The sequence below is a fragment of the Micromys minutus genome (genome assembly GCF_963924665.1).
Source record: "Micromys minutus genome assembly, chromosome: 1".
NCBI lineage: Eukaryota > Metazoa > Chordata > Mammalia > Rodentia > Muridae > Micromys > Micromys minutus.
The window spans coordinates 57235339-57260250 of record NC_137969.1 but is presented as its reverse complement, the minus strand read 5'-3'; the positions used below and the strand labels follow the sequence as shown (position 1 = coordinate 57260250).

The following is a 24912-nucleotide window of genomic DNA, read 5'->3' as shown; positions in this document are numbered from 1 at the left end:
AACACAGGACAAAAAGGAGGGGATGAAGGGGAAATCATGTACTATAATTACGTTTTCATAAAAAATAAAATAAATTATTTTTTAGAAAGTCTTTGGGGAGAATGTTGTTACAAGGTTTAAAAGCTCTACTATCCTATATACCTGGCTTTGAGCAGTGGCTTCAGTTCAAGTCAGTGTATGGAGGAGAAATCAAAGGCAAGGCAAGAACAAGCAGTCTCAAGCATTTTTTTATATTTTCATTTCTTTACCTAAAGCAATAGGCAGCATCCAAAGCACGCTTCCTTCGCCGGCTGGACTGTTGTGACTCCAGTCTGTAGGAGGGCAACAACATTAGCAGGAGATGTGGGGTCTTCCCACTGTTTTTTTTCCTAGTGGACTTTATAGTTTTCTGATCACCACTGGCATATGTGGAGGTGCCATCAATACCTTGAAAAAACGCATTTGGGTAATAAACATTTAGCTTGACCTTTATCAAATATAAGCAGCAATATTTATATAATATAGATATATAAATACCCCCCCATATATGGTCACAAACTGCAGTGACAACTACCACAGCCACATTGACTGGCTACCATCATTTCCCCACAAAAACAGATATGGCACAACAGGCCTCCCACAAGTGACAAGGAACACATCTGAATGGGCCTCTTGTCCAAAGGCGGTCTTGTGTTGAAGACAGGGCTGTTACTGGGAAAAGTCACTACACAAGAAGTCTTTGACCTATGGTCCAAGGGCAACCTAGGCGGTTTATTTTAGTCCATCCTCAGTGTGGGCTGTGTGCAAGCTCTCAGCAACAGAACACACGGCCATAGAGCATGCCTTGTCACCCGTTGGTTCGCTCTTTTCCTGAGACTGCTCCACTCAGAAGACTCCCCTAATGAGCATAAACCGAGGCTTAGCTGAACAGCCATGAACTAGGTTTAGGTGAAACAGGAGTCACCCTTACCTAATGCTATTTTGGGAAGCTGTGCAGAAAGAGCTTTTTCATTTATTTTATGGCATCCTCAACACTTTTCTGATTCCATCCGAGATTTGGAAACCTGAGCTCCCCAAAGCATGCTCCAGAGACTGCCAGTTTAAGCATTTAATCTCCACTCAAGAGAATCATGGCTAGGCTAGAGACTGAAATAAATCTCTACACCTCTGGGGGTGGTTTTCCATGACCAAGGGCCACTGAAGATTTACAAAAGTAAATGGAGGTCCCAGGTGGGGTTATAAGGGAATGAAGGCAGATGGTACAACAGTGTGTGGGCAGGGACTTCTCTTTTACCTCCTTAACCAACAATTCACTGCCTAATAAATCAAGTGACTTAAACCCTCAGTATCTCTACTTACTCTGGATTTGGATAAGGTCAACTTAAAGATGAGCAGGGAAAATAGAGGTCTCGTTCTGTGTCTACTAGCTGCTACAGAAATCTGATAGGGAAGCCACTTACAATAATGGGGGCAAGTTAGAAAAAGGCGGTATGTCCCAACACTTGGAAGGTCAGTTACAGAAGCTGAGATGTGAGATGGTTCTCTTCTTGGGTGAAATGTTTATGCTTGAAACTTTGCTTGGGGGACTAGAAATAGACTTCCTGAAAAACTTGCTGTCTACAAATCTCAATAGATGGGAAGTTGAGTCACTTAAATGAAGAAAATCGGGCTTAAGGGACTAATAGTTCATGGTTAACTAGCCAGTTTCATTACTAGGTAGCAGTGAGCACCTAGAGTCTACGCTTTTCTCCCAATCCTTTCCACTTAAAAGAAAATATTATTTTATTTTTTAATTATGTATGTGCATCAGTGTGTACACTTGAGTACCGGTGCCCTTGGAGGCCAAAAGAAGTCATCTAGTTCCCCTGGAACAGAAATTTTAGGCAGTTTTAAGCTCTCTGGTATGGGTTCTGGAAACTAAACTCAGACTTTGACCATTTTTGAGCCTTCACTGAAGGTCCACTTTCTAATTTCTTCTATCCACTGCTAAGCAAATCATTGCCCAAATAAATAAGAGTCCCCACACCTCACCAACAGTGCCTTTTTCACATGCAAACTGACTTTACCACACCTCCCCTCCCAGAGGAGTCTCACAGTAAAAACCAAGCTTCCAGTTACCTGCGAACCTCGCCTCCAGCTCTTCGCTTTTATTCGGGATGATGTAATTATTTGACGGTACAAAGGTACAGCATGGGCAGTGTAAACTTATTTTAAATCCCAGGTTCCTGTCTGGAAAACATTAAGTTAAGGGAATCATTTGCACACATGTCTATGTCTGTGGGTAACTCACAAGCTGTTGGGGCCATATCTAGTGAGAGAGAAAGAAGGTTCTTTGTAACCTTTGTGGTGAAGCCACTCATGGACGGCGTCAGTCACGTCGAAGGAGAGCCACTCGCCCTCGGCTCTGGTTTTCACAACCTTGCTATCAATGTAGCGCTGGGTTGGAGATGTTAAGTCTTTGGATTTAAGGATCTAGAGAGAAAAGGAGCAGGAGAAAGCACTCAGGTGGCTGCTGATGGCATGACCAAACTCAAACTACTCACGTTATTCTGAGTCATTATTGACACCAGGCTCCGAGTCTGGACTCCTGCACTGTCATCCCAACAAACGTAGTCATGTGCATGAAAACACAACACCGGGCCTTTGCTTTGAAAAGTATAACTACTCAGTCCATTGTTAGTATGCTGTGATGAAGATAGCAACAACCATAAAGTCTGATGTCTAAAGAAAAGTGGCAGTCATTATTTGACTTTGCTGACAGAAGTCTGCAACTTTGTTGCTCTGTCTCCTTACTTCCTTAGTTTGGGGATCCAGGATATGAGAGTACAGTTCAGAAACCCACGCCCTTCTTCCCAAGTGCCTAGATTATAAATCTTCTAATAGAAAGAGAAAGGTCTTACCAGTTTCCCAAGTCTGCTAGTATTAAAATATATGTCCTGGTTTTTGGAAGTAAACCTCTGGCTGGGACTTTGACTCTCAGTGTGCCTTGTAATTTATGATGAAATCCACATCCTGCCATCTCAGAAGGATTTGGGCAGGAGCTGTCTGGCACAGTGTGCCAATGAGAATCTAAAAATTCTGGTTGGCCTGAACGCCAAGACTTCAGGAAGATAAGGAAGGCACTATAACAGGATGCTCTTGGGTCTCAATGGGAAGAGTAAATCAGAGGTGGTTTCCACCTGTCTATTTTAAAACAATCCTGTTCCCAGAGCTCTAGCAAATCCAATGTCCACCACAGGGGATTGTCTTTCTGCAGTACTTAGGGACTCAAGCCATAGTGTTTTGTACACGTCTTCTTGGTACTCAATCTAATTTTGAATGTGTTTCATACTTGGTCCCTCTAATAAATTCATAGGCTTCTACAGTTCATGGGCCCATACTACCAACTTGACATCATTTCAAACTGTAGTGCCCCAGTGTGCAAACAACTACTACTGACTCTCTAGACACCTGGTAGATATATGTATTCCCTGGTAAACTGTAAAATCAAAACTTGTTACCAAGCATTTTCCCCCCAACATCCACAGTTTGTTTCAGGTAATATGACAATAAACACTTCCAGGAATATTTGGGGTTAGTATAGATTCTACCCCAGGATTGACAAAGTACTGAGAAACAAGTACCAAGAGCTGGAGCAGTACTTTAAAGGGAGAGGGCTTGCCTAGTATCCACAAGATCCTGAGTTAGAGCCAAACATAAAGAAAGAAGAAAGGAAGAAATGAAGGGAGAGAGGGAAGAAGAAAGGAAGGAAGGAAGGGAGAAAGGGAGGGAGGGAAGGAGGGAGGAGAGGATGGGGGAGGACTAGAGAGGGAGTAGGGAGAAACAAAGAAAGAAGGAAAGAGGAAGGAAAAGAGGAAGGAAGAAAGTAGGAAAGAAAAAGGATGCTATAAACATAAATAATGCAATAAAGGAGAGGAGGAGGGAAGGAAGGACAAAGAGAAAGGGGAGAAGGAAGGATGGGGAAGAGAAGAAAAGAAAAAGTATAAAAGAAGGATAAGAGAGAAGAAGAAGAAGAAGAAGAAGAAGAAGAAGAAGAAGAAGAAGAAGAAGAAGAAGAAGAAGAAGAAGAAGAAGAAGAAGAAGGGAAAGGTAGGGAAGGGAAGAAAGTAACCTCATACACACATTTTCATGCTCAATGCCCTCATGAACTTTAGACAAACTTACTCCACAAGTCTGCCCCCCCAACCCCCGTGGACAAACCCCACTAAGGGGAAGAATGTAGGGTAATCACAATCCTGCAATAGGCAAGAGGTTCTTTTGGCCAGTTAAAGAAAACCAATGCCTGTGACTTGAGGGCTGAGTACAATGGGCCCTGGGCTTAGCACACGCTATTTAGTTTAATTTAATCCTCCGAAGATTCCTGTAAAGTAGATTAAGGAAATGGAAAATCAAGAAAGGATTCAAAGCCCTCCCCAGCCTAGAGCCATTTTCCCACTTTGTTGTGACAGTCAGAGTGGGATTGTGGGGTTATGACCCTTTCTCACAGAGTAGAAAGAATTCAATAACCAAGCAAAAAATCTTTGAACCAGATCATAATAAATCTTGATGCAGGCGGAATGAATGCATAGCGGAGGCTGACTACATGTTAAAGACACAGAGCAGCGTCCATTGAGGTTCTAGGGCTAAGAGCCTGGCTTGAGTGATTCAGATACAACTTATCCAACTGAGAACAAAGGGCACAATATATGCAATACAGAATAAGAAGGATAAAAACATAGAGGAAAGAAAGTGCACCCACTCCCCTTGTTGGCCAACATCTCAGAGCATGTCCAGAGCTGATCCTTCTGCTTTGAATTTTTCTCCTAGTTGGTTTCCAGTAGCTGTGTATTGTCATGTGGTAATTGGCATATTTCCTGTGCTATTGACTAACAGTGTATAGCTTACTCATTTTCATAAAATTAATACTTTGGGACACTACCTAGAACAAAGCCTCATTTTCATTGTTGAATTGATCATATATAAATTCCATATGATATTAATTATTAGATACTATGATAGAACAACTTATATGATTATAAATCCCTCATGTAAAGTTAAACATTTATCAGTGTGTATTATATATACACATATATACATATATGACACATGTACATGATTGTATCCACACACACACACATGCGCATATACATAATAGCCTGTCTCACCTAAGATAAGCACATCATGACCATGTTAATCAAGTGGATGAATCAAACTCACACCAGCCAACTGTTTACCCTCAGCACATCTCTATGTGTGTAACTGGAAGCACTTGTGTCACAGCAGGCTGTGGTACTCAGAGCACAGCTTAGGGGAGTCACCTGTAACCTTCCCAAAGCCACGTTCGATTTTAACTCCACTCTTCTCCCGTCAGGAAACCATTGTTTCTCATCACTCAGAATCTATCCCTCCTGCTCCCCTCACTATGCATGTTTCCCCTCTCTAAGCTAAATAAACCAAGTTCCTTTAGAAGGGCAGACTCCCAAACCTTTCATTGTGGGAGCCGCTAACGAGGACCCGTGACGCTTTCTAAAAGTATTCCTCTGCTGGATTCATGATGTTCCCCCAGAACTGTCTAGAAAGGCTTCCAATCACACCTCACCATGAAATCTCCACTTTAAAGCCATCTCCAGCCCCTTTTAGTGCCACTCCTCCCTCCCTGACCATTCTCACTGTCACTATGTTAAGTGAAGTCTGAGAGAAATTAACCTGACCTGATGCCTCTCCTCACTAAGCTCCTTGTCTTTTCTTATGCTCAAGAGGTCATGAGAGGTGTTGGCAAGGGAGTCCTAGCCTGCCTTGCAAACTTGAGGATCTCGAGAAAAGTTGGGTCCAGTGACCACATCTGTAACTACGGCCCAAGGGTAGAGAAAGGAAGATTATGGGAGTTCACTACCTAGTCTGCCTAGCTGAATGGATAGCAGGTTCATCGAGGGACCACTTAAAAGGGGAGAAGTGATTAACCAACATGTTAAAGGCTGACCACTGGCCTCCATGTGAAGGTGTACCATGGACATGTGCATGTACTTGTGTGTGGGCACACACACACACACACGCACATGCACACACACACACACACACACACACACACACACACACACACCACAAAAACAGACTAGACCTGTCAGCTTCCCATTATATTTTAGCCTTCACTGCCCAAGCCTTTCTCCTGTCTCTAAACCAGGTCAATTAATGTGAGCAGCTGCTAGTGCCTTCTGGGTCCAAAACTATTTGTTTCTGTCTTTCTTTCCGCACATTATCATGACAGAGGTAATTTGGTCTAAAGCAGCTGTCTTCCTTGGCCCAGTCAACCAATGTTGCCCATCCATCTCGGACTCTATCCTCTGCAGTATGCTAGGGCTCTCTGAGTACATTACATCCTAACTGCTTCTGAGATTGCCAGTTGGACTGTGTGCTTAGCAAAGCCCATTGGGCACATTTCTCAGCTGGCTGGTGACACCTGGACTTGGTATTAAGATGATCCAGGCTAATTAAATAGCTAGACGCTGTTGCTATGAAAGTCCAAAGGGAAAAGGAGCTAGCCATTGCTTCTGTGAAAAAAAAAGAAAAAGAAAAAGAAAACATTAAGGTCTTTATGATGATGACTTGCTGTAAGAAAAAAAAATAAAGGTACTTTTAAAAACAGTGTGGCAGATCCTCCAAAGAATATAGAGAATTACCACGGGATCCAGAAGAAATAATCTGTACCTATAACCCAGAAGAATTGAGAGCCCAGACACAAGCACATAATATATATATATATATATATATATATATATATATATATATATATATATATATATATATTATTATCTAAGTCACTGTTCTATGGCTATGAAGAGACAGTATGACAAGGGCAGCATCTAAAAAAAAGCATTTAATTGACAGCTTGATTGTAACTTCAGAGGGTCAGTCCATGATCATTATAGTGGGCAGCATGTTACCCGGTAGGTGTCTGGGCTCTCAATTCTGGAACAGTAACTGAGAGCCTAGATCCTGATACACAGGTAGGAAGGGGAGTAGGGAAGAGGCTGGGCATGGCATAGGCTTTTGAAATCTCAAACCCCACCTTTAGTGACATACTTCCTCCAGCCAGTCCACACTTCCTAATTGTTCTTAAACATTCCACCAACTTGGAGATATATGAAGCTATGGGGGCCAACCCCATTCAAACCACCACACCGATGTCCACAGCAACATCACACACAGAGCCAAAGGGTGGAGAAGGACCAAATGTTCATCCATAGATGTATGGACAAGCAAAATGTAATACATGTACATGTAGACTCTTGATCAGAGAGAAAGGGAATTCTGAAAGCTGCTACAAAATACATAAACCTTGAGGACATCAAACTCGGTGAAGGAGGCCAACAAAAAACCCAAAGTACCTCACTCCCACAAGAAGACAGACCAGGAGAGTTTGTACAGAAAGTTCAATCGTTGCTGCTTGGGTTGTGGGACAGGGTAACAAGTCACTTTGGATAAATGGAAGCAGAGTTTCTGTTTTGGATTATGAATATGAACAACTACAATCCTGGGCTGGTGAGACAGCTCAGTGGGAAAAGGTGCTTTTTGCGATGACCCTCAACATCTACATGGTAGGAGCAAAGACCCCTCCAAGTTGTTCTCTGATCCCAACTGAAGCATCTTTGTGTACTCACACATCCACACATGCAAACACTCACAGTTACTTCAGTTTTTTAAAGAGGGGGGCGGCTTAAAATACTGGCACTGCGTAGTAGTGGTTATCACAAAGCACTGAGAACATGATGCCCCTGACAACAAACAGACACAGCTGAAAGGTGGATTTTATTCTTTGTATATATTTTATCACAGTATTTTTTTTCTCTAATTTTAGGTAACAGAGAGAAGGCTATAAAAATCAATACCAGAACAAAACAACACTAAAAACCTAGAAAGATCCTGTTCTTTGGTTTTCAATGATTTTTCTTGAGTCTTCTCTATTTCAAAGAAAGTAAAAATCTAGGATTAAAGATGACAAAGTCTGATAGGGTCATTGGAAAAATATAATGCATATATATATATGTATATATCCATATTCTATATTATTCTATATTCTATATTCATTTCAAGTTAAGGCAATATAAAGTTTGTCTCATTTTTATAACACTGTGTGTGTGTGTGTGTGTGTGTGTGTGTGCTCACATGTGCATGCTGTCACCTATGAGTGCCACAGTGAACATGCAGAGGTCAGAGGACAGCTTGCCAGAGTCGGACTCTCGGGTTCCTCCATTATGAGTCTTAGGGATTAAGGGTCTTCATGTATGATAGCAAGCACCTTGACCCACTGAGCCATCCATTCTACAGTCTCTATCTCTAGAGAGCTGACCAACAGTAGTTCTTCGCTGAATTAGAAGCCAGGATGGGGTAGCTGGGGGTGGGGGTCCTAATGGCTTGATAAGGAGATTTATCTGTCTCTGGCTTAGCTGCCACCCTCAGTGCCACCTTCAGTACATCACTGATATAGCCAAGTCATATGCAACATCACAAAATACTCACATCTCACCCTTGGCAAGGTTGTAAGTCCTTTGCTGAGTTACAAAACCACTACACAAAAGGATTCATTCATCCCTCCAACCCTGGAAAGCAGCCAGCTGTAGAGCGGCTAGAGGTGAAAGTCACCATGTTACCGAATAGTTTGGGGGTTAGAAAAGAAAAAGAAAAGTAAAAGCCTAGTTGTAAATTACAGCCAGAGAAAAATCTTCACCATCAAAGAATAATACTGTAAATCAACTTAGGATTTGGCTCAGTGCCAAGGGTGACATCTCTCCACAAGATACCACAACACTGAAAGAAAGCCTTGGGAATTGGACATTGCTGTCCTGCCCATATCCTGGCAGGAGAACTGAGGAGTTGATTCAGCCAGGAAGGAGATTTTACAACAGGGCTATAGAGAAAACACCAAGCTGAGCTCTTGCTGTGACATGGTCTTTCACATGTCCAGTACTCCAACTGTCACTAATGTCTAGGTGTGCTTAAATGTGAGTAGAGTTTCCAATGTATCAACAAATGATGATTTCAGTGTATGCTCTCTTGGCTGTGACCATGAACCTCTTGGATGTGCTTGACCCCAAGTCATGAGCTTCTGAATTACAAAGCTGGAGACTGGAGAGGCCCTGGAGAGGCCAGCTGCTGCAGGCCAACCCAGCTCACTCACCTCTCGCTTCTTATGCCCCTCTGTTCTCTTGACTTTACATGAAAGGCCTTTGTCTGTCATCTCTAAACACTTCAGATTCTTTCTATTCTACATCACCCGAACATTTCCCCCAAGCAGGCTCAGTTCATCATAGCTCCACTGCCTTGTGTCTGTGTGGCCAGTTGGGCTCTCCTAATATTTCCATGCTTGTTTTCAGTCTAACAAAAGTCCCATGGGGTAGACAGCATGGTTCTGAATCTGTACACCCTATAGCTGAAGAGAAGACCTGAAGGGCTGCTCATGTGCACTGCCAAACCCCAGAAGCACAAGCCAGGATACCTAGGAAAAGGCTTCTCTAACATTGTCTTTTGTTTGTTCTAGCAAAATGTGAAACTCTCTCTTTTCCATGACAATCTTAGTCATAAGAGCTGGCTTCCTTCAGGTTCAATACAAGGTGCTTCACTGTTCTGGCAATGTCCTATGACCAACCCCCAGTGCCGGGCACTGATTTAAGGCCTATGTTCTGTAGGCAAGTGCTTTATTACTGAGCTATGTCATCAGCCCTCTTATTTTTAATTTTAACACAGGGTCTCACTAAGCTGCTCGTGCTCACATTGAATTCATTCTGAACATGCTGACTTTGAACTTATAGCACTGCTGCCTTTGCACCCCTCCCCCATGTTCTGGGTAACACGGTCTGGGTAGACTTAGGTCTGTGTTACCAAGTAAAGCTGTCTTCTCTGTGTCTCTCTAAAATTAGTTGTTCAGTAAAGGCTATATGTGCTTTGGACTATGGGAAGGATACAGAGTGTGGACTGGGGGGATTTACTTTCTTTGTTTGGGGAACACTTTTAATATAAATTACTCAGGCAGTAGCCACATCCACCATCCATGGAGTCAATAGTTTCTATCTCTATCTGTCTCTGTCTCTCTGTCTCTCTGTCTCTCTGTCTCTCTCTCTCTCTCTCTCTCTCTCTCTCTCTCTCTCTCTCTCTCTCTCTCTGTGTGTGTGTGTGTGTGTGTGTGCATATGTGTGTTGCTAGATTCTTTATGAAAGGTAGACAAAAGGTCTATAGCCTTAGTCATTTTCCTTGATTTTTTTTACTTTAAAATGAGGTCTAACTTACCCAGGTTGGCCATGAATATGCTGTGTAAGGTAATTATGATGTCCAACAAAATCTATCTATCTATCTATCTATCTATCTATCTATCTATCTATCTATCTATCTATCTATTTATCTATTCACCCACCCACCTATCTACCTACCTACCTATCATCTATTTATTGATCTACCTAAACACCCTCCCACCTATCTACCATCTATCTATTTACCTACCTACCTATTACCTGTCTACATACTTACCTATCATTTATCTATCTATTTATCTATCTATCTATCTATCTATCTATCTATCTATCTATCTATCTATCCATCTTGACATCACATCTCTTACTGCTTCTCAATGTCTTCATCATGTGTGTCTCAAAGCTAACATCAGCACACCCAGTCCAGCACCTGATACTGATGCAGTTACTTTCATCCTGGCAGGATGTCCCCAAAGTCACACTTGATGTTGCACTGTCTACAGCAGAGAGAGTGAAATTTCAATGCCTGAAAGAGCTTCAAGGCCTGTTAGGTGAGAAGTCTTGCTCACCTGGGCAAAAGAGCCCCCTATTCCACCCACTCTGTGGCCCCTGAGGTTCACTGGAGACTCCTCTGATGTAAGCAAAGTGCCCTTGAAGATCATCTGTACTGGGAGAGGTGCAAAGACCATCATCAAGTCAGGCACACCCAACTTCTCACTCTCTAAACATGTGAGTTTTCAAAACCAAATTTCTTTTTAATTAAAATGTCACAGGATGTCACTCTTCTGGTGCATCTCTGGTTTCATGGGGTCCTCTTGTTATGGACATTAGTCAGCAAGCCCACTATTATGGATGGAGCTGTCCTCCTCCAGCATGGTCCCATCTTAACTAATTATCTCTGCCATGAATTTACTTGCAAGGGAGATGATATTTTAGGAATTTGTACTTCAATATATCTGTGGGGAAAGGAGATAAACCCAGCTGCAACAGTGCTCACACACCATGCTGTTTGGGAACTTTGAGATGTGTGACTGAGCAGTAATATCCTTCAGGGCAAGGAATGTTCTTCCAATTGTTTCCTTACTCCACACAATCTTCTCTTGGCACCTGACACAGCCTTGTCCTGATTAATTCTTATCACTAACAAACCTAGAAGCACTCCTTAAGTGATAAGTCACTGAACTATCAGTCTTTGATTGTGACAAATGAAAATTCTTTTGGGCTTTATACGTACCCACACGGCAACCACAGAGGTTACACATGTACTGAGAACTGAATCATTGGGGTCTATGATAGGATCCTGAATGTGGCCTTTTCTGCTTTGTTTACATGTTATTAGGAAAACACCAGCAGAAGCATGGGGGCAGGGAGCAGATAAAAGAATTGCCAAGTGATGGAAAGTGGAACTTTCTAGAGAGTCGGAGCTGGGTGAAATGAACTTTTCTTTTCTAGAGGCAGAACTGTAACTCTATTCCTTGTCATCATTGGCCACTTTAGGGGTGGGTGCCTCATGAATCAAGGCTGGCATTAGTACCTTTGGAGGTGGCTTAGCCAGCCTAGTACTTACTATTTCTGCTAAGGCTGTGTCCTGTAATTGTCATGGCTCCTTTGTAATTGTACCCTTCCAAGAAGTCCTAAGTAATGTAGACCTGGCAAGGACTTCTTGAGAACTTGAAGAGCCAGCCTGTAACACTCATGAGTGTTTTCTTTTTACAGTAGATAGCTCACTAATATGATATGCATAACCACATGCACCCATGATCAAGAAGAACACACAGAATCTTTAATGACCTTTATGCTAATGCTACCAGATACACACACACACAGAGAGAGAGAGAGAGAGAGAGAGAGAGAGAGAGAGAGAGAGAGAGAGAGGAGGGAGAGAGAGAGAGAGAGAGAGAGAGAGAGAGAGAGAGAGAGAGAGAGAGAGAGAGACCTAACACGGACATAGACATAAATACACACATACACATAGCCACAGACAGACATAGACACAGAGAGACACACATACACACAGAGAAAGAGCTAGAGAAAGAGACATATACACACAGATACAGAACACAGATACACACATAGACATAGATACACGCATATAGACATAGACACAGACACACACAGACTTACGAAGACACACACACACACACACACACACACACACACACACACACACTCCATATCACTCTGTGATGAAAACACCTTACAATTCTCTATTGTTCCCTTTCCTTTCCTTCCTTCTCTACAGATGACCCTTTGTGCTAACTGTGACTGCATATGGCATAAACAAGTAAAGTCACTTCTCCAGGTCTAGGGAATGAAAGAGACCTTTGTCACTGAAATCTAGATACTGCAGCTCAAGGGAACATGTGAGGCCATTGCAGACCTCTCTCAAGGCTTAGGAAGAAATTCTACCACACTGGATCACCTCAGTGCTGGAGAGAGACCATTCAGCATAGCACTCAATGGTACGAGGACATTGTATCCTTTTATTGGCCAAACTCCCTCACTCCTTGGCGGCTATACCACACAGCCTAGGACTATGCACTGTGCCAATGATGTAGTTGTCTTTTGCCACAGATGGGACTGAGTCTGAAATGGGCACATGGACTGATTGCCTGGGGCTTTCTTCTGATTGTCTTCTCTGATTTCCTCTTCCAATTCTCTGAGCTGACACTAACACACATAGGCTTGAAGAACACGTTTCTTATACCGTCCTTCCACTTCCTGGTACCTGCAATTCGTGTGAATTATACTTTATGTATATCTTTACATGTAGCTCATTGTTTCGTTGCTGGAAGGGGCTCTACAGCTTAAATACATCAATAATAGCCTATTTTTGTTTGTTTTTTAGAAAGATAGAGAGATTGGCAGTTATCATTATCGTCTTAGTTTGCTTCCTGCTGAAATGACAAAATACCTGAGGCTGTGTACTTTGTTGGAAAAAGAGGTTTATCTGCCTCATAGTTTAGGGGCCTGGAATTGAGACACGTGAGTTATATCATAGCATGGTGAGAGTGTTTGCCAAAGTGGCATGTAAACAGAGAAAGGCCAACATAGGGTAGACCTCGCTTCATGGTGTATGCAAGGGCACAGTAAAGAAACCACTGACATAGCTGTTCCATGACTAGGGGTGGGTTCTATTGTGGATAGAGGAGAGAGAGGGAGAGAAAGAGAAGGTGGGGAGGGGGGGAAGCTTCCAGAGGCATCTGGAAGAGTTCAGAACCTAGAAAACGAGAAAAAGAATGAATATGGCCAAGGCTTTAGAAGTGGGAAGAATAATAGATAATGTCAAGAGAGAATATCAAGAAAGAGAAGAATAGAGAAAGATGGAATAGTAGGGTGGGGATGGGGGTGGGGATATTTTGACCTTATAAAGAAGGGGGGTCTGGAACAACCTGTCATAGCAGAATGGGAATGGGGTGGTGATAAGGGCCAGGAGGCTAGCATGGGTGCTTTGGTAAGTATGTAAATAAATATTAATAGGGACTAAGGGGCCTGGAGGCCAGAATTGGCTTCGATGTGCTAATAAATGTCACAGGTATAAGCCAGTGGAGAGCCACGTGTCCCCTCTGTGGAGGCAAGGAAAATGACTCCCTTTATTAAATTAAATCCTGAGGAATGGTGGCTTTTATATAACCACCAGAGATCCTTCTCTATAGTCCATCTTGAATTGGACTAAGTCAGTGAGCCTGCCTTTTGTAGGGGAGATTGAGGTACCCTTTGGACCTGGCATAGAACAAGCCACTTTGAGAGAAAGAGCAACTCAATCTCACTAGACCTAATTCTCACCACAATGTGGAAATCAACCACTGTCAATGTGCCTCCTTCAAGGCACTACTTTCCCACCATGCCTCATTTCTTCAATGCTCTATCACTTGACTACACCTTTTCGCTGGAGGTCATACCTTAAATACATGTGTTACTAAGACACAAGCCATGCCTAAACCCAAGAGTATTCATTTCACTAACTCATTATAGAATCTTTTTTTTAACACCTACATTGCTATTATCTAGGTTGCCAGCTTCTGAATAAACAACAGAAAGTGGGTAGGTAAGTACGTTCCTTTCTCCTCCAATATTTGGAGAGAGATCTTTTAAAAAATCAGTGTAGGACATTTTCCAGCGCTAAGGAAGTGAGTGACAGTTCTTACAGAAGCACTCATGATGTCATTCATTTATTTTTAACAATGTTCTTATGAATTTTTTTTTCTTGACTTCATTCAAAAGCATTTGATAAGTAGCTATTGTGCAGGCAAGGGTAGCAGGGAAAGAGAAAAGAGCATGAAGATGGAGTGGAACCAAGATCAAGGGTGTCTGATGATGAAGAACATCATCAAGGGGAAAAGAACTGAGAGCAGAGGTGGCTCTGTTGGAAAGTGGACCCTGGGGTGAGAGACAGGGTAGGGCACAAAGTTACCAGCAAGTTACAGATGTAAGCCAGGCACATGGTTAGCTCTAGAAGTGCATTGTGGGAAGACAGAAGAGTGAACACAAGTTTTAGCAGGAAATGGGTAGAGAGTGGAAGAGATAGACAAGGGACCAGGATTGGGGAACCTCATAGTAGTCTAAGGCAGAAAGCAGCATTTTTCACATTAGAATGGGCACAGGAAGCTGACAAGATCTGACTTCATATCTAACTGAAGACCAATACCATCTGCCTCATTGTCTAAACTCTTCACTAATACAGCAGTTTAAAAAATCAATACCATCTGTCGTGGTTTGAATAGGTTTGGCTCCCCATAGCCTCATGCGTTTGAGTGCTCAGCCTACAGAGAGTGACATTATTAGAAGGTGTGTCCTTGTTAGAATAGGTGTGGTCTTCTTGGAGGAAATGTGTCACTGTGGCGGTGGGCTTTAATGACTCCTAGTGCTCAATGCTTTTTTAAATGCTTTTTTTTTTTTTTTTTTTTTTTTTTTTTTTTTGGTAAGAGTTGTCTTGGTTATGGTATCTCTTCACAGCAATAAACCCTAACTGAGATACTACCTTTCAAATATTCAGGTGTCCTCAAGAGCTGTGTTCTAAGCCTACTTCTAGAACAAAAGTTCTACCAAAAGTTATTTTGAACTTTATCAAAATGCCAGAGTCACAAAATAAGCATGGATTCTCCCTAGGAAGAGATTTTGGCCTCGGATGGTTATAGAAGAGTTGAGATACGAAACATTTGCAGCAGGCTAAAAAGAACTTTATTGAAAGTTCAGAGGGGGGCTGTAGAGATATCTCCATGGTTTGGATCTCTTCCAGGAAACCCATTCCCAATGTCTACACTGGGAGGTTCATAATCATTTTTAAATCCAGTTCTGGGAAATCAGATGCTCCTGCCTGGCCTCTGTGACTATTAGACACATGTTGGTGCCACATACACTCATACAGGCACCCACTCATAAACACAAATTAAAATGTTAAAAACCAACTAGAAATAGCAAATTTCTTTGATGAGGGACCTTAAAGTAGCAGTAGGGACAGGGAAAGAAGTAAAGGGTTGTCCCTGTTGATTTAACTGCTTTATAGTAATTCTTCAAAAGGCAAACAATTGCTTTATAGTAATTCTTCAAAAGGCAAACAAGACACATCATAGTCCCCTGCCCACTCACCGTCCTTAGAGATTTAATCAAGGAAACACACAAGCCAGGAAATGAAATTTAGTGATGGTGAATCCCTTCACTCTTCCCTGCCCTGCTCATAGCAGGGAACAGGTCAGACCAAATCCAACCAGAGAGAACGAGAGCACTGTTTCCTACAAGCCAGTTATAGCAAAAGTACCCCCTCTAGGTGACCAGTGTAACCAGATAATAGTCCAGCTCTGCTTCTGATATGTCATTCTTGGAAGGCACATTGCCTCAAAGACTCATTTGAAAAAAACCTCTTGCTCCAGTTTGTGATATAGATGCTGAGAGAGAAGAAGCATTTGCTGGGATCAAAAGCCAATACTAAAAAAAAAAAAAAAAAAAGTAGTGATCAAAGCAAACACAGGGCTGACTAATTACCAGGCTCCTTTTCTTCTCTACTCCGAATGGCTCATGTGCAGAGGGTGTGGGAAATGCTCTTTAAAAGTAAGCCCTGAGGCAACTCATGGGAGAGCATGCAGGAATCAGACCCTGTGCAATAAGAACTATTGAGCTCAAGCTTTGTTTATAACATTTGGGAGCCAGACTGTAAATTAGGGATATTGTTCTATAAAAGTTCAAAAGAATGCTTGGGAAATTACAGTGGTAATTGCTGGGGAGACAGAGCCTACCCAGGAAGCTTCTGTGCTTGAACTCTGCACCTGACACATCTCTGACAAGCAAGGTTCTTGTATTTGGATCACACCAACTTGTAAATCCTTCTAGCAGCAGGACTTCCTTGGGATCCCAAAGGGCCAAAGCTATACCTTCAACACACATGGTCCCAATGCCACAGCCTTGTGCTTTCTGCAGATATGGTGAAGAGGCTGAGAATATGGCTCCCGGAGCCAGTCAGCCTAGGTTGGAATTAAGGCATGACCCTCCTCAAGTCCAGTGGCCAACAATGTCACTGAAGTTCTCCACGCTCTGGTAGAACTTTTTTATAACATACAGTGGATGACAGTACATACCTTGTGGGTTTTTATAAAGAGTGAATGGCTCTTTTTACACACACACACACACACACACACACACACACACACAGCACTTACAGCATCACTATGCAGTGCACAGTGCACATGGTATGAGTTAGCAACAGCTATCAACACTGTTCTACTGTTCCCTCATTACAGTATGAAAAAAAGGAATAACGGCACTATTAGTTACCATTGAACACTCGGGTTTTTTTATTATTTAATGTGAACAAGAAGGACTGCTGTCTGTGTGACATTCTGGGTCCCATCTCCTCACAAGGCTAGCCGTCTCAGGGTAGCATCATGACTTAATGGAAATGATAACAATTCAACTTCCTTATGAGGCAGGCAGCTCACTTGATCACTCCAAAACCCATGCAATATTAATGGCCTTGTGTAAAGAGTGTTTTTTGGTACACCATGGCTGTTTTGTTTGTTTGTTTGTTTTGGAGGGTGGTTGAAATGGTTACTATGCTCTGTATGTCTCCGATGTGGCGCCAGAGGTGAGATCAGTCTTAAGGGGATTGTGTGTTGTAAAATTTCATATAACAGGAGCACAGTATAACTTCTTTTTTTTTTTCAGTAGCATACTTTGCAAGTCTAATTTAACAGACAGTCAGGTTTTCTGGCTGACCTCTTTTTATTTTATATCCTCTTGGGCAATATGAGAAATAGAAGTTGAAAACTCTCTCTCTCTCTCTCTCTCTCTCTCTCTCTCTCTCTCTCTCTCTCTCTCTCTCTCACACACACACACACACACACACACACACACACACACATGGATGGAGGAAAAAACAGCAGTTTTCATGAACTCCATTCACACTGTTTTCCCCACAGTGGCTAGGCACCTCTTCTTTTACATCTTAGGAACCCAGACCTCCCCATGTGAAGGTCCAGCCCATCCACCATCATCCTCACTGTTACCCTAAAGCCTCAGATTCATGTTTCAGATTCCTGCCAAGATGAACTATGTAGACCATCTGCTTACGTGGGTGATGAGTTGTTCTCACTCCTAAAATAGTTTAATTATTTTGCTCCACAAACATCAATTCTCCACTTCATCTTCAAGTCCAAATGTTTAATACTTAAACTAAACTCTTAAACAGACAGAAAGAATCTATGGCCGTGCTGCTGTTTCATGAGCTGCTGTACCGTGGCACTGCACCTGCTCTCTTTCAGCTGGACCCTTTGGAAACCAGGTATAATAGAGAAGACAGGAGGCTGGGGAGAATGAGAGGTAAGAGGATGGCTTTGCTTTATTCCTGTTTGGGTTCTGATGGGTTACCTGGTGAGAGGCACTCTCATGCTAAGTTCATGGTACATACATACATATACACACACACACACACACACACATACACACACATCATCACTACCACCACCACAACATTGTCTACAGAGTTCCCTGAGAATTATCAATGTATCTTGCATACATCAATCTCAACTGACTCCAAATTACCCCATCATCCTCTAGGAAGCACAATATGAGAAGATGTGTAATCGAAGAGCATCCAGAAACTTCAGGGACTTGTTCTTCTGAACAACTGAATTTTTCAAATAGTTTGAGATCTTCCCATTTAAGAACAAAACCATATGGGGTCCCAACATAATATTTTCAATGAGTTTGGATCTAAAACTCATAAATCTATTACAGGTGTTCAGTTCTGTTCTTGTTACTTAGCCTCATTATTGCAATTCAAGACTATTATCATAAGCATCACTAGGCTAAAAATTATATGACGAAATGCTGCAAAAACAGAACCACCCTTTTTACCCCAGTGACAACTAAAGTGGGAAGCTGACAAGGGACAAGGAAAACTGGAGCTTCTGATAAAGGGGTCAGATGCATACATTGGAGAACAGCTCAGGAGTGAACGGGATAAAATATGGGTGGATTTTATAGAGTGTGGTATTAAGTAAATGGGCCTTCCTTTCATGGCTAGGTGTTCTGGCCAGCACCACTCAATACACTGGTAAAAGGTTCAAGTCCAAAGCATCATTGTTGCTTCATTGCTGCTGGGGCATCTTCCATGTTCCTTCCTGTCTAATTCCATGCTTCTTACTTCTAACGATTTATAATTCAAACAAATAATAATGGGCAAAGGCAAGCCACCTTTTGATAATCTATCTGTGGGGGAATTTGTCTTCCTATTGAAGTTTAGAGATTTCATCTATCAGTTCCTGTTTTTCACACCAAGGGCAGCCAATGCTGTGCAATCTCTGAGAAAGGACACCAGAGCCTTACAAGTTAGAAACAGATTCCTGTCTCATGCCTGCCACTTCCTAACCTTGTGACTTTGACCAATTGCTCAGTCTCTTTGAGATTCAACTTAGCATCTTTCTCTATAAGAAGGATAAAGAAGGTAGAAATAATGCCAGAGAGGGCATGTTTCACAGTGTAGAGGAATCATGTGACATACCTCTCCTGAAGTGGCCACAACACAGTAGGAAGCAGGCATAGACATTCACTACTCTGAGGCTTGGCTGGCTTATCAATACCTATAGGGCATGAGCTGTCCACAGTGTGCTCTCAGAGCACATGTGAAGACTCAAACACCTAATCTAACAAAGGATCCATTCTAGAAATAAGAAAGCACTTTACATGTATGCTCCACAAGTTCTTGCTGAACCCTATTTAAGAGTTATTCATATAGTCTCATGAACTCACACCTAACAGGTACATGTATTGTAATTTCCCATTTTTGTAAAGAATGAGGAAAATCCTAATCTTTATTATTCAGTTTTTCAAATAATTAAAACTGGAACAATGAGGTATCTGCATATAAATATCAATTGCGTTTTGTTCTTCAAATACTGTGAACCACACTACTTGAACCAGGGGTCTGCTCTTAATCTCCTTCAGTCTCTCTCTGATATACTCTGCCTGGAGACCACCTTCTCCTGCTCTTTTTTTATTTCCAAGTATGGGACACCTTATCCTAGGTGCATACAATAGGCCCTACATATAACATATTGGAATGCCGATATTACACTGCTGTTTCTGCTCAGAATGACCCCTTATCTTATCTTAATATACTTTAAGGTGTTTTTGGAAGCCTCGTTTGAGCACTGATGCCTTGCTGAGAGCTCCCAGTCTCTGTCTTCTAAACATGCACATGCTGTTCATGTGGCATGGTGACATTTAAGCTCTCTGTTTGTAACATCTGCCTTCCTCACCAGATGCAAGGTTTTAAAGAACAGCTTCATGGAACATACAGACTGCCTGAAGACTGTGGTGAGAATGTTGGATTCTTAGAAGACCCAGTTATATTATCAGAATATGTTTTTTTTTTTTTTTCTAAGCCCAGGTGTGGGGATACAAAGGACCTCTTTAAACTGGAACAGGTAGAAAACAGGTGTCTATATTTTGCAAAGATCCTAGGTGACTCAAACCTCAGTCCCACAGGCTTCCCCTGAGTTACTTAATTCAGAGTCTGAGTCTGAAATCTCAGGGACCCCATTCTTCATCCATGTTTTCAACAAGATGAAGCTCTACTGACAAGATGGGATGTCTGGAGATGTCAGGGAAGCTGGCACAATGCAGAACAGAATCTGCACATGTGGGTAGAGGCCAGCACATTGAGTGATTGGCTGTGGGAGAGGTAAAAGAATCAGGAAGCAGAGACAAGACAGGTTATAGAAAACAGGAAATGAGGAATGGCAGGGGTAGAGAGAAAGGAGGTGAGAAAAAGAAGAGGGGAGTAAAGGAGAAAGGAGATCCCATTCAGTTTCCCTGCTTGGGGTGATCTGTGTGACCTGGCTTTCCAGGCCTCAGGCCTGACCTGTGCACTAGAGTCTCCTAAGGTAAGTACTCGGGTATGTGCGGAGTTTGTTGCATGTCTTGACTCTGCTGAGGGAAGGGGGACCAGCTGTTGTGGTGAGAGTAAAAACAAGGCATCACATCATGAAGGTGCTTGGAGGAAAATCCTAAGAGTAGAAAGTGTCTCACCCACTAACACAACCTGAGCACAGGTTACCTGATACAGTTCAATTCGTTGTTCAGCCACTCTGGCTTTGGGGTTCTGCAAGCGAAAGACCCTGAACTCCGCCTTCACCAGATTCGAAGCATTTTTCTCCATTGTTGAGACATCAAAGCGGACGATTCTGAAGTAGGGTCTGTAGAAAGTGGGCGGGATGGCATCTGTAAAAAGTTAACGCAACCATTGAGAAAGATTCAATCCATCAAGAAGGACCACAGTGTAAGATAGTCCCAAGGAGCCATAGGGAAATGTCTACAGAATTTGGTTTCCAATGGCCAATTTAATACCATTAACAATTTAACCAGGAACAAACTAAAATCAACATGTGTGTTTGGTTCCAGGAGAAGCAGATTAAGAACGATTAACAAACCATTTCCAACCACCACGTCTGAATGAAAGCAGTTAACCCAGTCTTTTGAAGGCTGACAGACCAGTGGAAAACCCCAGATGGTTATGAATTGGAACAAGTTCATGACAGTTGATGGCTCAAGAGAGCTGCTGGGCTTGCATACGCTTTAATCAGATATGCCAAGAAAATAGCTCCTAAGTGGCACAGCTTCTTTCTCCCCACGTGTTTCTTTCCTTGAAAGTTTGGCATCCAGCTACCCTACTCCTATTCAGACTCACCGACTGGGTTGGTTTTTTACTTTTAAAGTCTGGGTTTTCATACACATGATCAAATTATGATTTTTAAAAAAAAGTGAATAAAACAAGAGCAGACACACAAACTACCCACACCTGGTCCAGCCTTCAAATTCTTGAGGGAGAGTAACTTCATCTGTGGGTAAAAGGTCATCATTCTATCTAGAAAGAGGAAGAATAAAGAACCAATTCCTTTACTTTGGAGCCTTGTGGAAGACAGAATTTGTGATGTTGCGCAAGTTCTAGACCATCCTCTGGTAAGAATCTTCTGTTATTTTTCTACCAGCAGGCTGCCTTGATACATTGATTTCACTTCCAATATTCATGGAGCACCAACACTGGGCAAAAGTATGTTTCCACAATCATGCAATTTTTCCCTATAAATATGCCTTCCCTGTTCTAGAATGTTATAGCTGACCTAGATGCTCTACTTCTTGCACTTAACATTCACATGATCTCATTACATGATCATTCAATCACATGACCTCATTACACCATGATCATTAATTCACATGACCTCATTACAACATGATCAATCACATGACCTCATTATACCATGATCATTCATTCATATGACCTCTGACCTTGTTACAACATCATGGCCACCCACAGTTATGTTTCTCTTTACATATTTTGTTTCTGCATTGTATTTTTTTATTTTGTTTTCCTCTGTAAAAATAAATTTTTTAATCTAAAAAATAAAAGACTACTTGCAGGGTATTTCTTCTCCCCTTCCCATAGGGCAGGGTTCTGAATACAGGGATTTCACCGAAGATCTCGTTTGCATAGTTGATGATCAGTGAGTGTCTTCAAAGAGCTAGATATCTGGTTATTGGCAATACTAACTTGGCAAACAAGCCATCTTGCTGATTTTAAAACAGATATAAATACCCCTCATGATTTCATGGGAAATCTGTACCTTGATGGTTTTACTGGAGTGTGAGAAACAAAATTCCTCATCTTTAGAAGCTCTGCATGATTTGCAGCACAGGTGTCCTCTCTTACTTCTCCCTGTATCCTCAAGAATCTGCAAATGCAGGCTTGTGGACTTCCAAGTCAATTGCCCTATGAATTCAGGCTTTATGGTCTCACACACCAGAACTCTCAGAAACAAACAAACAAACATCCCCACACATCTAAAATAAGCAGACTTTGGAGGAAAGGGACAGATATTGAGAAGCCTTCAGAACAACCGAAGAGTCCATAGAACCCCAAAGGCAGCTGCTGAGACAACACTGACTTTTCTCTGCTTGGAATAGACCCATCTTGGTCCTAAGCTGAGCAGCACAGCTGAAACAGGTCGGTCACCCTGGCTCAATGGGCCAGAGCTTATACTCTCCAGCTTCCCACACCCTCTTTGCCAGAACGGTCCACAGGAGTCACAGCCACATTCATCTTTGCCTATCCTCTACGTTAAACAGCAGAGGCTTCAAACATCCTTTGAAAACATGTCCTGGAAGAGCAAGACAGGTTGTGTGTGTTTCCTGTCATTAGCCAGAGTAAACGTCTCCTCCTTTTCCTCTTTTCCCTTCCAAGGCTCCCCTCCGGACCCATCCGACGTCCACAAATGGTCATTCTTCACAGTCCTCCACCATAATCTTCCCCTTCATCAAGTTTGTAAATAAGTGCCTTCCAGATTTATTTTTATTCTCTTTTGTGTTTATTAAACTTTGAACTTTTTTCCCCCTCTTTCTGGTCTTCTGCCCATACACACCCGTTTCCTTTTTTTTACGGCTGCCTCGGATCACGAGGTCAATTTTGTTTCTACTTCTTCTAAGCAAATCCCCCAAATGATCCTGTCCCAGGCATTTGAGCTCTGAAGGGGCATCGGCAAATATTTACGAGAGCAGCTTAATGGCTAAGTGTGGTCCCTCTTCTGTGCTCCCTCCAGCCCAGGCACATGGTCTCTGCTGGCTCACAGAACCACTTAGACAGCTTATACTTCAACCGACAGATAAAATCAATCTGCATTTAGGTTCCCATTTTGTAAATAAAAGCAGTTAAAGCACGAGGAGTCGGGATGGCTGAACGGCCCAACCAATGTCTCCAGTCAGGTTTTGGAGCCAGGTGAAGCAACCAGTCCTGGTAGAGGATGTGACAAGCCAACAAAAGCTGCTGACCTAAGAGCTGTCCCCTACTGTCACCTGCTTACTGATCACAAGACCCCTGGCCTAGATGAGAGGCTTGATCAACTTGCAAAATATCCTCTCGTTTGGGGGGATATATTGCTGAAAATTGCTCTAAACGAAATGGGTCAGGTTGCCACCAGCTAGAACCAGAGCATGGCAAGCTTGCTCCCTCCGCTCAGGCCTCCAGAGCAGCAGGGTAGGGGGGGTTAATGGTTTGTGCAGCCCAGATCCACCCACTTAGGAATGAGCTGCTTCCTCCAAGAACTCACTTCCCCCTCTGGGGTGGGTTCTTGCTATAATCAATCCTCTGTAATTCCAATCCCAGTTTCCATTCTAGCCAGCTTACCAGGTGCTCCCGAGTCTCTCTCTCTCTCTCTCTCTCACACACACACACACACACACACACACACACACACACACACACACACGACCTGGTGCGCTCCTCCCTCTCTGCTTCTGACCCCTTTTTCAACTCAAGCAAACTGATTTTCCTTCAACCCTTTGGCTGTCCCACCAGCCACTGACTCTGTGACTTCCCCCTAAGCATTCCCATGTGCCTTGCACCCCAAAAAAAACCATGTGCACCAGCGATTCAGGTGTCATGGATTGGGTGGTCATCTGCCCCTCCCCTTGCTCTGGCTGCACATTTTTGCAAATCAAATTTGGGGATTGGAGAGCTGGAGGCACAGGGATTTAACTCCTCGGTAATTTGCAAAGTATCAGTATAGAGAAAGCTAAATGTAGCATTTAATCATGTATGACTTCATAAATGTAAGATACTGACTTGAGTCTGTTCCAAATAAGGAATTTATTATATATACTTTAGCCTCTCTCTAAGAGCACCTTGAGCTCAGGTGTCTTTCATTTACCATTCTTCTACATAGCGCAGAGCTGACTTCTTGGCCTTGTGACCAGCCAGGGTCCCCGAACTCTGTCCCCTACCCTGAGTTGAATGCTCTGTGGTACCATTTTGAAATCTTTAACAGTGTTTTAATTCATAGTTTCTTATGTGAAGTCCTATAGGGCAGTGGGTATGAGGCTCGGAACCTCAGCCTTTGCACTGCCCTAGCCTTCCAGGATTCGCTGCTTCTGCCCTTTGCTTGCTGCTGGTACCAGCCTCACACGAGGTTCTTGGACTACAAAATGACCACTGTTCTCCTCTACACAATTCAGGATTTTTGTGGTGGCAAGTGCCCCATCCCTTGACGGTAGTGTCACGGTACAAAAAAAAAATATTGAGTGTGGATATGCCCCCAGCCCACTTTACTTTAAGCAAAGATTTTTCCTCTTCCTGGTGTTCTGCCCATACATGTGCATTTCCTTTTTTACAGCTGACTCAAGATCATGAGGTCAATTTTGTTTCTACTTCTTCTAAGCAAATCCCCAA

The 24912-nt window shown here is 42.6% G+C and overlaps 1 protein-coding gene across 2 annotated transcripts in view; it reads right to left on the bottom strand.

Annotated features, from left to right (window-relative positions):
* Positions 1–24912, bottom strand: part of TGFB2 (transforming growth factor beta 2) — a 78861-nt gene that overhangs the window by 6804 nt on the left and 47145 nt on the right. For both annotated transcript variants that reach the window (XM_080915437.1, XM_080915438.1), the window contains 4 exons: positions 20752–20915; positions 2319–2451; positions 2098–2208; positions 249–426 (listed from right to left, as the gene is read on the bottom strand). In XM_080915437.1, coding sequence (XP_080771563.1) covers positions 249–426; positions 2098–2208; positions 2319–2451; positions 20752–20915 — 586 coding nt within the window. The remainder of the gene's footprint in view (positions 1–248; positions 427–2097; positions 2209–2318; positions 2452–20751; positions 20916–24912) is intronic.